Source organism: Amblyomma americanum, chromosome 7, assembly GCF_052857255.1.
Source record: "Amblyomma americanum isolate KBUSLIRL-KWMA chromosome 7, ASM5285725v1, whole genome shotgun sequence".
Taxonomy (NCBI): domain Eukaryota; kingdom Metazoa; phylum Arthropoda; class Arachnida; order Ixodida; family Ixodidae; genus Amblyomma; species Amblyomma americanum.
In genome coordinates this window covers 118,608,124-118,624,449 of record NC_135503.1, presented here as the reverse complement: position 1 = coordinate 118,624,449, position 16,326 = coordinate 118,608,124, and the positions used below count along the sequence as shown (strand labels likewise).

The 16,326-nt window shown below is 45.6% G+C and overlaps 1 protein-coding gene and 1 non-coding gene across 2 annotated transcripts in view; both read right to left on the bottom strand.

Annotated features, from left to right (window-relative positions):
* The window catches only part of LOC144098022 (calcium-activated chloride channel regulator 2-like), a 349,289-nt gene that overhangs the window by 296,910 nt on the left and 36,053 nt on the right, over positions 1-16,326 (bottom strand). The window contains exons 6-7 of the mRNA XM_077630593.1: positions 11,687-11,802; positions 8,701-8,809 (exon numbers count right to left, since the gene is read on the bottom strand). Coding sequence (XP_077486719.1) covers positions 8,701-8,809; positions 11,687-11,802 — 225 coding nt within the window. The remainder of the gene's footprint in view (positions 1-8,700; positions 8,810-11,686; positions 11,803-16,326) is intronic.
* On the bottom strand, positions 1,271-1,344 carry TRNAS-UGA (transfer RNA serine (anticodon UGA)). The gene has a single exon. It is a non-coding gene; the product is annotated as a tRNA-Ser (tRNA).

Sequence of the window (16,326 nt, the reverse complement as noted above, 5' to 3'; positions counted from 1 at the left end):
TCGTTAACGTAGCCCGCTCCTTCCTTAACGTTCTAGCCCCCGGCTCACCGGAAATTAGTGAGACCCCCAAAAGGCGCCTGGTTTGGCCTGTTCGTCGCTGCCAGTGTCATTTGCGCAGCGGCTCCTCCTTGACCACGCATCTGCTGCGGAGCCCTTTGTGTTTGTGCATTTTGTTTGTGGGTTTTGTTTGCACGTTTTGCTTTCGAACGCGTGTGGTTGCCGCGGTGCCCACGTCCCCCGCACCGTCTTCCTCTTCCTTTCTCTCGTTTCGCCATCTCCTTTTGTACCCCATCCTTCCTTACTATACTAGTTTTCCCCCTTTTTTCTTTTCTTTCCATTTTTTTGCTTCGTCCCCGAATATTGTCTCTGTCTGCTCCCTGCACACCCATCTTTATGTTTTATTTTTTTTTCAAGTTTTTGAACTGTTGTTGCTATTTGCTTGTTACACTCCTTTCTCCCTCCTCTGCAGCTCACAAACTTAAAACATCCATCTGACGCGAGACCACTACAGTCCTGAAGAAGACGGCACCGCGGTCGCAACGTTGATAAATAAATGTGTCTCTGTAGAAGTGCCCACTTCACTTAAATCTATATATATATATATATATATATATATATATATATATATATATATATATATATATATATATATATATATATATATATATATATATATTAAGGAAACCAACAGTCGCCGAAACCAAGGTGCATAGGGGAATGTTTGTAATTTTTTTTTAATTTGTAGTGCCAATCAATCGGTTTAAAGAAAATTACTTAAAAAGCAGCAGAAAAACAACCATGCCGCCGGTGGGATCCGAACCCACGACCTCCGAATATCGCGTCCGGTGCTCTTACCAACTGAGCTACGGCGACGGCTGTCCAATCTGCTGCTTTCGTGGGTATTTATGTTTACTGGGTGTAAGCGAGCCTTGAGAGTGTTCTCCAGCGCCACCCTCGACCATAGCGGCGGACGTAGCACGTCCTGTATTACCGCGAGCGTGACGTGGAACGTCATATAACGGCGAGGGCGGAAACTGCGAGAGCCCTCTTAAGCAACCTGTGGCATCAAGACTGCCAGAACCGAGACCCTCGTTAAGCTATTAGCAGACAAGGTAAAGGAAATGAGGGGCCCGTTTGACAAACATATTAAGGAAGCCAACAGTCGCCGAAACCAAGGTGCATAGGGGAATGTTTGTAATTTTTTTTTAATTTGTATTGCCAATCAATCGGTTTAAAGAAAATACTTAAAAAGCAGCAGAAAAAACAACCATGCCGCCGGTGGGATCCGAACCCACGACCTCCGAATATCACGTCCGGTGCTCTTACCAACTGAGCTACGGCGACGGCTGTGCAATCTGCTCCAAATCTGAACTCCAAACCTTCTTTACCATGAGATTCTACCCTCATTTAACTGCCGGAGCATTAAAGAAAACTGGATACCCCTTAAAGACAGCGTTTCATCCTTGGTAACCAAGTATGTTCCTCTGATCACAATTACGAACTATATAACTAACCCTTGGTTTACAAAGACACTTAAGCAACTAAGGAATAAGAAAAAGGGGCTATACCGGACTGCTAAGCGTGCTGGTACCCATTCTGCTTGGGACAGTTACAGTGCCTGCCTAAAACATTACTGCTCTGCTGTATCATCAACAAAGGATAAATATTTCACACACGATCTTTCACTTATGAAAACTAATCCTAAAAAGTTTTGGAAGCAGATATGCCCGAGTCGTGACACTAGTTCCCTTTCTTTACAAACTAACAACAGCCCCATTACAAACAATGAGTGCCCTGCCATATTTAAGTCTTCTCATCTGCGTTCACTTCTGAGGACCACTCTAACTTACCCGAAGTTCTCGATCTCGATTATCGCTACATGAAAGCCACTGCAATAACTGAGGAGGCTATTATGTGTCTCATAAATAATCTTGAGGTATCTACTTCAGCTGGTATTGATGGCATTAATTCTAAAATATTGAAAAACACCATTTCAGTTAGTAGTAAATTCTTATTCCATATTTTTCAGCCATCACTAACTACAGGAATTCTGCCCTCTGATTGGAAAATAGCTAAAGTCTTACCTATATTTAAAACTGCGAACAAAACCTCAGTCGGAAACTATCGCCCAATATCTCTCACGTGCATCTGCTGCAAAATGCTAGAACATATAATTGCACCTCATGTTTTCTGTGATCTTGAGCACAATAACTTTTTTTACCGTAATCAACATGGGTTTAGAAAGGGTCATTCCTGTGAAACACAGTTATTTGAACTAACCACTGACTTGCATTTTAATAGGAACGATGACCTGCTAACTGATTGTATATTTCTTGATTTTTCCAAAGCCTTCAGCCGCGTAGCTCACTGGAGCATAATTACAAAATTATCATCACTCCGTCTAGACACGTTAATTTTATCATGGCCTCGTAATTTCCTCACCGATCACCAACAGTTCGTATTTGTTAATAATTTGTCCTCTAACCTTTCCCCAGTTACCTCCGGTGTGCCGCAGGGCAGTGTACTCGGCCCTTTATTATTTCTTATATATATAAAGGACATACCTAATAACGTATCTTCCTCTATGCAGATATTCGCGGATGATTGTACTATCTACCGCCATATTAAATCTGCTAACGACCATCTGGTACTCAAATCAGATTGTCTTTTTATTAATGAGAGGTGCAATAAATGGCTAATGACCCTTAACATATCAAAATGATAAATCATCTCATTCAGCCGGAACCATAAGAATTCTAATTATACATACCATATTCAGGATGACTTACTCTCCCATGTATCCCATTACAAAAACCTTGGTGTTAACCTTTCGTCCGATCTTTCATGGTCTTTTCATATCACATCCATACGCGCTGTGGCCTCAAAGTCACTCAAAGTCATAAGGGTACATACGCCGTAACTTACGAAATTCTCTTGCTAATATTCGGAAACTAGCATACCTAACATTTGTTTGACCACAGCTTGAGTTCGCTTCCTCTATTTGGTCTTCTTATTACAACAACATGGTCACCAACAATATTCAAAATAGGGCAGCCCGATTCATCTCTAAAAACTACAACTACCATTCAAGCGTCACTCAGGCTAAAACCGTTCTTTCTTTGCAATCTGTAGGCATACGCCGTGACATCGCTTTGCTAACAATATGTCGTAAGTACGTGCACTCAAATATATCATGTTCATTTCACCTAACTGTCCCATCTCGCACATCCAAAAGATTCCACAATCATCTCAGTTTTACACGCATCTATGGTGACACATAAACTTTCAATTCATCAGCACTTCCGCGAGCCAAAAGATTATGGAATAACCTCCCAGACAACATCGCCACGTTGTCTAATCCTGATGCTTTCCTTCGCCAACTCATTGCACATTTCAATGAAGCCATCTTAACATGTTGATGCAATCTCGTTTACGTTTTCTTTTACGCATTTCGTTTACTTTTCACTCTCTTTTTGTTTGTATTTCTGTTTCCAAATGTTGATGGCACTAGTAAACGCACCATGTGCTTTTTAATTTTATTTTTTCTGTGATGTACCCTGGGTTCCTTTTTTTCGGATTTATTTCGGTGTTCCTATGTCAACTTTACTCATCATGCGATCCTATTTCAGTGTTCCTATGTCAACTGTTCTGTATTATATTGAGGTGTTTCAAATTTTTACTGATCATGTATAGTGCCTTGTTTCCTTGTTTTTGTTGGTCCCCTTTTAAATTTGATCTTTATGTTTTGCCACCCCCCTTACAAAATGCCCTACGGCATTGTACGGTATTTCAAAGAAAAAAAATAAAAAACCATGCCACCAGCGGGATCCGAATCCACGACCTCCGAATATCGCTGGTGAACACTCGAGGGTGACCCTGGTGAACAATCTCAAGATTCGCGTACACGCAAAACATAAATACCCACGAAAAGAAGCAGACTTCACAGCCGTCACCGTAGCTCAGTTGGTAGAGCACCGGACGTGATATTCGGAGGTCGTTTGTTCGGATCCCGTCAGCGGCATGATTTGTTTTTCTGCTGTTTTATAAGTAATTCTCTTTAAGCGAAAGATTAATTGAAGTAATAATTAGAAAAAAAACAAAAAAGAATAAAATTATTATATATATATTATATTATATATATATATATATATAAATATATATATATATATATATATATATATATATATATATATATATATATATATATATATATATATATATATATATATATATATATATATATATATATATATATATATATATATATATATGAAGCGGTGGCCTTGTGTGGTCGAGCATCCGCCTCGCGTTCGGGAGGTGCTGGGTTCGATCCCCAGTGCCGCCGGGTACCCACCGGTTTTTAATGAGTACAAGATTTCCTCCGGCCTGGTGCTCGGCTCTTCTGGGTGAGATGCTTGGGAAAAGGGTCTTGACCACAGTTGCTTTGATGGATCAGCGATAAGTTCCGCCGTCAACAACGTTAAATCCGCCTCGTGCGGTAGAAGCCCATTTGTGGCCATATATATATATATATATATATATATATATATATATATATATATATATATATATATATATATATATATATATATATATATATATTCCAGGTTCCTGGGGACACTAGATGTAGTCTCTCTCTACAAAAACATTCCTCATTCCGATGACATTAAATCTCTGATCGAAGCGTATGAACAAAACGGAAAGGAGGAATCCCCTACCCAAAGTGTTTTAGAAATACTGGCAAAAATCATAACAGCTTCGAATTTAACAATGAACACTATTTGCAAATTAACGGCACAGCCATAGGTACAGAGATGGCCCCCACCTACGCCAATATCTTCATGCATAGTATTGAATCCAAATTTCTGAAAGATTGCCCCATTAAGCCCACCCTATACAAACGCTACTTGGATGACATCTTTTTAATATGGACTGACACAGAGCACGAACTCATACGTTTTATTGAAAACTGCAACCTCGTCCACCCCAACATATCTTTCACTTACACGTACTACAACACCACAATTAACTTTCTAGATGTTGAGATTTCGGTAAACGAAGGTTCACTTACCACCGGTGTATATAGAAAACCGACGGACCGCCAACAATACATACACTTCCAAAGCTACCATACTCGTCACTCTAAAACAAGCATCCCATACTCTCAGGCACATCGATTTAAAAGAATATCTTCCCAAGACGAGGACATCGTAAAAAATTCCAAACGCATGCGAGAAGTCCTCATTAAGCAACGATACCCCCCCCCCCCCCCCCGCCATTGTCGACGATGCCATTGGAAAGGCATCTAAACTCAACCGACAGCAAATACTGGAGGGTCGTCGCTACAACGAGGAAACAGATCACCGGGTAAATCACGTACTTACCTTCACCAGTAACCCGCCTAACGTAAACAAATTCCTCAGAAAACATTTCAACATTCTCGAACAAAGCGAGCGCCTCACCAAAATCTTCACTGCTCCCCCTCACGCGGTCTACAGACGACCAAAAACATTCAAAATATCCTAGTGCACTCAAAAACAAATAAACAGCCGGTTTTGGGGTGTCGGCCCTGTGAAAAAAATAGCTGCCAGGTCTGCAAACACATACATACATTATGCTGTGCAGTAAGCACAGCTTCAGGCTTCAAATGGGAAATTAATGGCAACCTTGATTGTGATTCCTGCAACGTAATATACCTCCTAGAATGTAGTGTGTGCAGTATGCGCTATATTGGACAGACTGTCAACCCTCTACGAATTCGCTTTAATAACCACCGCGCGCATATCTAATCCCTACCCAATCTTCCCTTGTCAAGACACATTAGTGAGCGAAACCACCCATTTGATGTAATTAAGTTAACAGTCCTACAGGGTGGGTTTCACAACATCCTGGAAAGACAGCAACGCGAGTCGTACTTTACAAATTTGGAACTATTCCTCACGGCATTAATGAAAGTCCAGGGGTATTGTTCTCCACCCGCCCCTTGCAGGGCCGTTGCTGACATTACGAGAGCCAGCTTGACATACCTCGGTCGTTTCTTGCCAGCGACATCTTTTTCAAGCTCACACAAATTTCTTCGACCCCCACCCCATCCAACTCCTATCTTCCCAGTTCGATTATCTTGCCGAGCGGGGTGCAATTGAAGAACCCTTGCCTAAGTGTTCCCGCCATTCACATTTACCTCCCACACGACACTTGCCCGAACTCGGATGTTTTTCCACTTTTTTTTTCTTTTGTGGGTGTTTTCAGGCACAGTGCACGTGTGTAAGCTCACGGCGTCGCTGATTCTACCTTGACTCGGGATGCCGAAATGGTTCCAGATGACGGAAGTCTCCTGTCCTGTCTGCATTTTATTCTGTTTATTTGTTTAGTCTTTCTTGCCGGTGCACGCGAGTGCACGCATCTCTAACTTTTATATGTTGGACAATTCCGCCACCGTCTGTTTCTGTACACTTTACTCACTTAAATGCTCCCGCCATTGTCATTTAGCCCCCACAGGACACTGGCACGAGCTCGGCTATTTTACCATTGTGTGTCTGGGTGTTTTCATGCACAGTGCACATGTGTCTAGTTAAGCTCACGGCGCCGCTGATTCGGCCTTGGCTCTGGCGGCCGAAGTGGTTCCAGATGACGGAAGCTCTGGCCCTGTCTGAATTTTATTTTGTTTATTTGTTCACATATTATGGCTGGGGCACGCGAGTGCACGCGTCTCTAACTTTTGTGTGTTGGGCGATACCGCCACCGTCTGTTCCTGTGCACCTTAAGGCGCGCTCACATTAGCAGGAAAACGCGCAACGCAGGACGTTTTCCGCGCGCCACTTCCCGCACAAGCCGGTTTTTCTCCCGCAGACAGCCTCCTGTGCCGTCCCGCAGAGCGATGGGTCCGGTACCTATTTTTCCCGTGCCGCTGACGAGAACAGCCAATGGGCGCCAACCGTGAACCGTCACGTCGGTCCCAGTTCAGTGACCCCGTCGGCGGAGGCGGAGGCTGCGCGCGTCCGACCGGCCGTGCGACTTGAGACGGTGCAGGAGCGACGGTGCAGAAGCAGTGAACAAACAAGTATAAGCACGATTACCGTAGCCAACAGCTCATCGTTCGAACCAGCCATGCTCGAGACAAAAAGGGCGACGGGAGGAGAGCTAGCAGACGATCAAAACGACGACGCGAGAAAAGGGCGCGCTTTCCAGTCTTCTCTGGTGTAACGTGACTATTCCCTTGTCTTTCTGCTCGTTCGGGTCCTCCCTCAGCGCCTCCTCTCTCCACATTCCAAGACAACCGCAGCGAGAAAACGCGCGCAGTGTGAGCGTCATTCCGAGGAGCTGCGAGGCAGCGTCGACGTTGACGCTGTGCCGCTGCGGGAAGCTTCCCGCTAGTGTGAGCGCGCCTTTACTCGCCGCCGCTCTGTTGCCTTGAGGGGTGGCCATTAACCCGTCCCGCTCCTTGTTTTTCTCTTTTTTTTCGTCCCGGGTCGGCTCCCTGCGGCTGCAGGGTGGGCGGCTGGGGACAGCGCGTTTTTCTTTTTTATTTGTTCCCTTTTCCTCTTTCTCTCTCTTTCTTTTCTAGTATTCTTTGCCTCCGTTTGTTTCTTTTGTTCATGTGTCGTACATGTGTGCCAGTGCCAACTCCTTAAGAAGAGGAAGAACATCTCTGTAACCGCAGTCTTGAGGAAGGACAGGCTCTGTCCGAAACGGTCGACTCAAAATAAATCTATGGCTAAATATATATAACGTGTGTGTTTGCGTGCGGTGTGTGTGTGTGTGTGCGTGCGTGCGTGTGTGTGTGTGTGTGTGTGTGTGTGTGTGTGTGTGTGTGTGTGTGTGTGTGTGTGTGTGTGTGTGTGTGTGTGCGTGCGTGCGTGCGTGCGTTCGTGCGTGCTTGGCGTTATTAACTACGGTTTTGTGATCGGAGCTCAACCAAGACAAAACGGGCTTAAGAACGGGAAAGGGCCCAAAACAGTTGCCGCATCTAATCTCGCGGCGCGTGTTAGCTCCGCCGCAGCAGCTGCTCCGATAATCTCCCTGCTTCCAATGTGTGTGTGTGTGTGTGTGTGTGCGTGTGCGTGTGCGTGCGCGTGCGTGTGTGCGTGTGTGTGTGTGTGTGCGTGCATGTGTGTGTGTGTGTGTGTGTGTGTGTGTGTGTGTGTGTGTGTGTGTGTGTGTGTGTGTGTGTGTGTGTGTGTGTGTGTGTGTGTGTGTGTGTGTGTGTGTGTGTGTGTGTGTGTGTGTGTGTGTGTGTGTGTGTGTGGGGCAGGGATTTGATCAGGCCAGTTGGAAAATCCCGCTTTAAAGTGAATGTTCAGTTCAATACTGTTTAAATACTGTCCTTAAGGGGTGGCGACGACGATAACAGTGGAAGAAGGGTTTTTCCTCCACCGAGGCCTCTATGCTGCCGCACATAATACCCTTTCCTCTTTGTGAACGGAAGAGGTTTTTAGCAGAATTACTACTGCGTAGCGCATGGGCAATGTGTGCCTTTGTACGCTCCTACGGGAACTGGAACTTTAGCTTTGAACAAAGTTGGCACTGGCAATTTTTATCCAAGCAAGCAACAAAATACCGCCCTCTGGAGGCCTAAGAAGGAGATTAATCAGTAGATATTGATGTCGCAGCATTTAACAGGTCTTCTCGGAACGCACGTGGCTATATCAGCAGCATGAACAGCGCGACTCTAATCTCTTTTTCAAGCAGCTGGCATCGCACCTTTGCCGACAAACCGAGTACAAAGACCAGACGCCTTGTCAGTGCACGCTCCTCCTGGTTGAGCCTAAACGTGGGAAGGGACGGCGAAGCTCCCACAGCTGGACGCAACCTGCGAGCAAGGTCTGAAATTAGGCTGAGACCAATGTATAGCGCATTTGAGGAATCCCGGAAGCCTTGGTAGACCCCTAAAGGACGAAAAATCAACGGGTACGCACTCATCACGGCCCTTTATGGTTTTAAGGGCAGTAAATAGGTCCTGCCCAAAGCCCTTGGAGAGCGATTCCGGTGCATAGAGCCCCGCACGAGCCACTCAGACTACGACGGCAAAGAAAACGAAGAGGCGGATTTTCTCATCGTGGTAGCCAAAATCCAGACACGAATAGCAGTCATTAAGAAGTACTCGGCCCGGGCCCGTACACTATCACCGCAACCTCCTCTTTCATCTCGGAGATGAATCCATTCAACAATTAGTCAGTTACTTAATAAAACACTAGTGGTAAAAAACAGAGCCATCCTCTTCCCGGAAAATAGCAGAAGCCAGGTTCATGAACAACCTTTACCCCATCTACAATCATTTCGTGGTAGGGAAACCCGTTCAGCGAGTCATGAACGTGACGCTGACTAGATACATGGAGAATTGTCGACTCACGCCCCTCGCCATCTTCTGGTTCAGGGAGCACTTTGCTACCCAAGTCGTGCTCCTCCAACTTCACCACCACATTACAGACCACCAAGTCCGTACCCAACCCCATGCATTCCTGAACTTAAACGTGGTGGGAGCATTCTACAATTTTACACGCGAAAGCGTCCTCAGCAGGCTGGCAAACACGGGGTGCGGAAGAAGAACGCACACCTACATCCAGACATTTCCGTCGAACAGAAATGTTGTTCTCAACAGCAACGGCACAAAAACCTCACCCATTAGGCCCCGTAGCACTCCGGGAGGACCAATCCTCTTCCTCCTCCTGTTCAACATCGCCCTTACGGGCCTGCCTGACTTACCGGGCAAGGGTGAAGGGACATTGCACATATTATAAGCCGCTGACATCCCTTTCCGGCGGCCATACGCCACGCCAGAGCAGATCAAAGCTGTGTGAAGAAACAAGAGCGGCGAATATTGTCCAAACTATGCAGCAAGCTGCGGGCTTACCTTCGCTCGAGAAAAATCGAGACTGCCGCAGACTCAAGCAACGGATAGAATACCCGGTAATCTCTGTGCAGATCCCATTCCTTAACCTTACCATCTCAACAAAAAAAAAACGAATTATCTGAGCACTTGAGAATATACCTATATCCCGCATGATCCGCACAGCCGTGATCAACCGGTATAGATGCGGGAAAAGGACGTCCTACTTATCTTTAAAACCCTGGCCATCTCTCATATCACCTGGTCATCAAATCTCTCAGATCACCTGCCATCTATCAAACCTCAATCTAGCGAAGTCTGAACACGAAAGAGACAAAAAGCAGTCAGGAAAACCTGCAGGATTTCATTAGGCCTACCCATGAGCGCATTAATGCACACACTATTAGGATTGGGGTACGCACCGCATTGGATGAATTATTCTCCTCGCTATGAAAAGCCCAAACGCACCTTCCGCTGGCAACAAACCAAACCGGACTAATACTATTAACCAAGGAACACCGGATCGAGCAACTAACTGACAAACACCAAGACATCGCATAGAAGATCAGGCCTGATATCCAGGTCCCCACCACCTAAGCACAAGAGTCCGAATAGCGCCGACAGACGAGCAGCAGTAGCCAAACGCCTTTACAGGGAGTGGGGCCTAAAACGCCGACGCCCTGCACGTAGATGATAGAGACCCTGTGGACAATTGTATTGGGATAATATTCACCAAACACTTCAGCAAGCTTCCCAGTGCCATAGCCCTCGATTTCACCACTAACCCAGAGGAAAATTCCCTACAAAGTCTGAAAACACCTGCGAAACTACCTTTAAAGCTTCATCTACAACACATGCCTCCTCCTACTCCTCAGGTCTAAAATCGAAACGGCGCATGCCCAGATCCGAGGTACAAGTAGGTCATAGCAACGAATCTACTCACCGACATGGTCTTGATCTTTTCCTACTATGCAACCGTGCACACCGCCAACCAGTCGACTGATGCCAGTTAAGACGAGCCTCACATCCTCAACGAAGCAGAGGAAACTAATGTGTTATACCGTGAACTCATCTTGAAGTGGAGTGCAGAGCGTCAAAAACAACTTCGTCCGAATAAACGCTTCACCAAGCACAAAGAACACAAGTTTCTTAGACTACAAACACACCGTGACTCCTAGGCAAGTGTACACCTCAGTGAGTTAACCACTGAAAGCCATCAATGAGGGAGGATCCAGCCACATCCTGCTATCGTACACCGAACCCATACATTGACTTGTGTGGGAGGCAACCCCGTCCGACTTGGAGTCCGACCACCTGAAATGCCTGCGCAGACTCAGCCCCCGGAAATTGGGATTCACCCGCTGACTATACCTTTAGTGTAACAGGGGCCCAATAAAGACGTTTTGTCCTCCTTCTTATGCCCGTATGTCAAGAATTCGTTTCACATCAGTCATCATATTGTCTTCTGAACACACAGGCGCAAGTATTTTCATATATTTTTTATAAGATGAAGACCGTTTAATGATGTTCCACAGGAATCCCTGATAAGGGCATGAAAAACAGGAAAGTTCACAACTATATCAACATACACTCTAGATATGATTTTGCACTCGGATACCTGCGCGGCTGCTGACAGACAAATTTCTTAGCTAATTAGCTAAACCCAGAAATATATCTTTTAGGTCGAATATCATTTTCTGCAGAACTTTTGTTTTAAAGTAACTTCGGACGTGCTCAAAATTCAAGGTATTTCTTGCACACACTAGGGTTAGACTCTCTTTCATAGGTGAAGATAACGTGGAAAATATGCATTTGATCGATAAGGCCTAAACCTATTTGCGACAACACCTTTGTACTCACCCCTTAAAATCTTCGCTTTGTGAGACGACATGCCAGGTCGATTTACCCCCGCAGAGGTGATTATGCTCGTTGGGAGCTTCTGCGTTGTGGCTTTCGTTGTTGCAGAATTGCAGGTCCTGCGCGCAAGAAACAAAACTAGTTAGCAAAGGGCTAGAGCCAGAAGCAGAAAACTCACAGTACAATCACACCCATCTATGTAAAGGTGAAAACTAGTCGAGCTAAGCACTTCGCGTATGGAGGCCGGAACTCAACAGTGTTTCTAATTAACTAAAACTCAGTGAAGGCAAGCCCATCCCTGACCGCTAAGTGATGAAGGCAGCGCCCCAAAGTTCCCATTTTAAAATATTTCAGTGGAAGTTACTCATTTGCCGTTTCTCAATGTTTGTAGGGAACTTTCTATCACGCCTTCTCTCAATGGCGATTGTTTGTTATTTAAGTAAATAAATTAAAACATTTTATGACAACCCCTACATACGAACAAGCGCTTGCTATCATCTTCAATGAAATTGTCATCCAAGACAGAACTTCATTCTGACGATAAGCGTACATTCTGAAGCGTCGTATATTAGTATCAGATTGAACAGTAGAGCAGTGGTCGCCAGCTGCATTTACGCCAGGCGTTAGGTTTTCCCAAAGGCAGAGCTTAACCTAATGGCTAGAAACCATTACCTGCGTCACAGCTGGTGCAAGGGTTTCTAATTCTTTAGTGTTTTTTTTTTAGGAAAAGGTATTGCGCAGGGAATGGACACCTAAACCGCGCCGTCAGGCAAGGCACGAAGATGGGGAGTGATTGAAGCAGAAAAAGAGGTTCCGTAGCAGAGGGCTTTTCGCAAAGGAAATTGTTCAACGAGAGAACAGCTTTGTTACGTTTCTTTTCAAGCGGCTGCTGAGAAAAGACAAGGGAGTCGAACTTATCACATTAAGAAATTTTGTGTAAGCTCAGTTTTCAACTTAAAGTTGTTCATGAACGCAGATGTTTCATACCTCTTAAAATTTCACTATAACAACTAATACGCTTGCGGATCTCCTTTCGGGGGCCTTGAATTTTTTGCTACAAACAATTTTGCAATATATAAAAATGTGCTATGTTGGTTTTATATGGCAGTCCTAACTACTAAATTCGAAAGAATGGACAAACTCCAAAAGAAAGGTTTCGCTGCGCATTGGAAGAATGGACCACTGTCTTCAACATTTCGATTACACTGGCTTACAGTGAGCAACAGTTTTCTCGCAAGTAAAACTGAAATCGAAGAATCCTGGCCTTGTTGGGTACGAGCACAGTGCAGATAAACATATTGAGAACCCTCCGCTGCAAAAGGAATGTTGTGCCAATATAAGAACTGCGCTACCGGGTTAAGATATTGAGTCGCTAATAACAACCCTTTCAATAACGTGCCGCCGCGGTGGCTGAGTGGTTATGGCGCTCGGCTGCTGGCCCGTAAGACGCACGTTCGATCCCGGCCGCGGCGGTCGAATTTCGATGGAGGGGAAATTTTAGAGGCCCGTGTACTGTGCGATGTCAGTGCACGTTAAAGAACCCCAGGTGGTCGAAATTTCCGGAGCCCTTCACTGCGGCGTCCCTCATAGCCTGAGTCGCTTCGGGACGTTAAACCCTCATAAACCAAACCAAACCTTTCAATAACCTCGATGTTATTCTCTAGTGCATTCGTTGCGCACTCAGAAAACCCATGCTCATGCCTTGAAAATTTATTTTGTTTTTTCTTCCACCGGGAATAAGTTCCACGGAAATCACGAATCGTGTTGAGCAGAATAGTGCCTTTTTTCTCAGCGATAAAATTGCGCAGTAAAAACGCCCTTCAATAAACAATTGAGCAAAGAATATGAGAAAAACCAAACCGTCCAACCACAACACTAGATGATCCTCCTTATGACGAAAAAAAAAGGAGGGCGCAGTTTGACAGAACATAAAGAACAAGAAGGGAGACTTCTCCAGCCACAAGCGCTGACTCACAACTGAAGTTTAGGAAAAAACGAGCAAGTATATATTGAGTAACCATCTGAAACTGCACAAGTCAAAACCACGTGGAAGCAAGTTAACGCGCGTGGCAAGAAAAAGGTTACTAAGCACAAGCAGAGCGCAGCCGGAGTTCAAGTAGCAGAATTTCCTATCTGAAAGGGCCACGGAAGGTTGGCTGACGGATAGGTTCGCATTTTTTCTAATAAAGTAAGGCTTGAATGATTTCAAGAGGTCCGCTGGTCTTAATGGCAGAAAATAACAGTTGTCGAAAAGTAGGGCGTGCGTTTACAAACACATCAACGTGCAGGTGAGTTATCTCGCGATTCATTGCCGAGGGAATTTCGGTGCTCGAAACGCCTCACATTCACATAGCGCCCCGTTTGTCCAATATACACTTCACAGCGGGACAACGGCAGTCGGTACACGGCACCCTTCCTACAAATGATGAAAGGCGAAACATCTCTCGCCTTTCATTATTTGTCCTACGGTGAAGTGTATATCGGACAAAGAGGAATAACTTACCTGCACATTGCCGGCTTTGTAAATGCACGCCCTACTTTTTGAGAACCGCTGCTCTTTTCAACTATCTAGACCAGGCTACACCTACGGTCAGTGTAGGCTTTTTTATTAGAAAAAAAGAATGCGAACCGATGCGTCAGCGCACCTCCTGTGGCCCTTTCAAATAGGGAGTTCTGCTTCTTGAACAGTCGACTGCCCTCTGGTAGCATTTAGTATCCTTTACCTTGTCATGCGCGGTAACTTGTTCCCACTTGGCGTTGATGTATGCTATTTTAGGTTGTTGCTGTATATAGTGGCTCGTTACTCCCACTAAACTTCAGCTGTGAGTAAGCGCTGGTGGTGCCTCCCTTTGCGTTCTGTCAAAATGTGCCCGGTTTTTTTTCGTCATGAGTCTATGGCAACTAGCCCAATCGTCTACTTTACTACATCCTGTTTAAGCCTTTGCTTGCGAATGGTACAATGGTTTGCTTAAATAAGTCCGTCTGTGATTATTAGCTAACACCTATTCAAAACAGCGTTAATTCAGACCCTGCATTGTAGGCCGCGTTAGCTGAGACGCGGAATAAGATATGCGCCCCTCTTTCTACCATAAGCGCATGATTGTAATCCAAAGGATTACAGTAAATATTTAATATAGCTCTGTCAGAGTTAATCTAGAAAGATCCCCTTAATAATAAATTGCCACTCAGTGGAATGCAAATCCTGAGGTGTATTTAGTACTATTATTTTTTTCAATTTCACTGAGTCTCTTAGTCAGTCTGGAACAAAGGGGAGGTTTATTAGAAAGAAAACCAGCCTTTATAGAAGGAATGCTGAGCTGTGCGGTATATTTTCTCTTTTTCGAATTTCAGAGTCAGATACACACTTGAACAGTGTAAACCGAATCATTCAGATGATCAAATGCATCGAGATAACAAAAGCGAGTTTCAAAGATTGAGTGAGTGAGTGAAAAACTTTTATTGAACATTTGCGTAGTTCGGCGGCAGCAGGATCCGCGTCGTCTTCATATCAGGCGATCCCGGATCCCGTCTTCGCAAGGTCGGGCCCTCATTCCAGGGCTCCGCTGAGCCGCGCTGCCTCGTAAGCGTGCTGCACCAGGGTCCTTTGGACCGTGAGCTCGCTGCTGACGAGCCGGCTCTCCCATTGCTCCGCACTTGTGTGTTTGTGTTGGTGGAATTTTATGTTTCGCTCACACTCCCATGTGATGTGGTACAGCGTTGGTACCGCCCCGCACCACGGGCATGTGGCTCTGTATTGTGTCGGAAACATCTTGTTTAGTATGTGTAAATTTGGAAAAATACCCGTCTGCAGTCTGCGCCACCCGGTAGCCTCTTCCTTTGTTAGTGCCTTGTGTGGCGGAGGATATTTATACCTTAAGCCCCTGTATAGGGCCAGGTGCTCTGCATAGCCCCCGTCGCAGGCTCGGGTGCAAAAGTCGTCCGGTAATCCCGCTCGGAAACTCATCGCTCGAGCATGGCCGTCCGCTCTTTCATTTCCCTTAATACCTGCATGTCCGGGTATCCAAACCAGGCTGTGTATGTGTTTTGTGTCCGAGACACGCGCTTTTCTGAGTATGTTCATGGCTGCGGCACCTATCCTTCCCCTAGTGTAGTTCCTACATGCCTCTTTCGGGTCTGTAAGTATGTTTAGAGATTTGTTTCCCTGGGAGCTGCAAGCGACCACTAGAGCTATGCCAACCTCCTCGGCTTCTGTTGCGTCCGCAGCCTATGCCGCTGCACAGGTGATCAGTTCTCCCTGGTGGTCGACTACTACAGCCGCGGCCGTGCGCTTCCTATCCATCAGGTACAGCGCCGCGTCCGTGAAGACCGTGTTTTCCAGATTGGCTAAACCTCGCTCGATATACTCGGCTCTTGCTTTCCGTCTTCCTTCGTGCAGGTTCGGATCCATGTTCCTGGGCAGGGGTGCGACCCGAATGGCTTTTCTAATTCCATCCGGGACGTCCCTGTACCTGTCAAGGCGCTCTTGTGTTTCCACCCCTATTCTTTTCAGCAGTTCCCGGCCTGTTGGCGTGCCTCGGAGTCTCGTATACTGTGCCCTGATTTGGGCCTCCCTCAGCTCTTGGAAGGTGTTACTAATCCCTAGCTGGAGTAGTTTCTCGTTCGGTGTGTTCCTAGGTAGATGC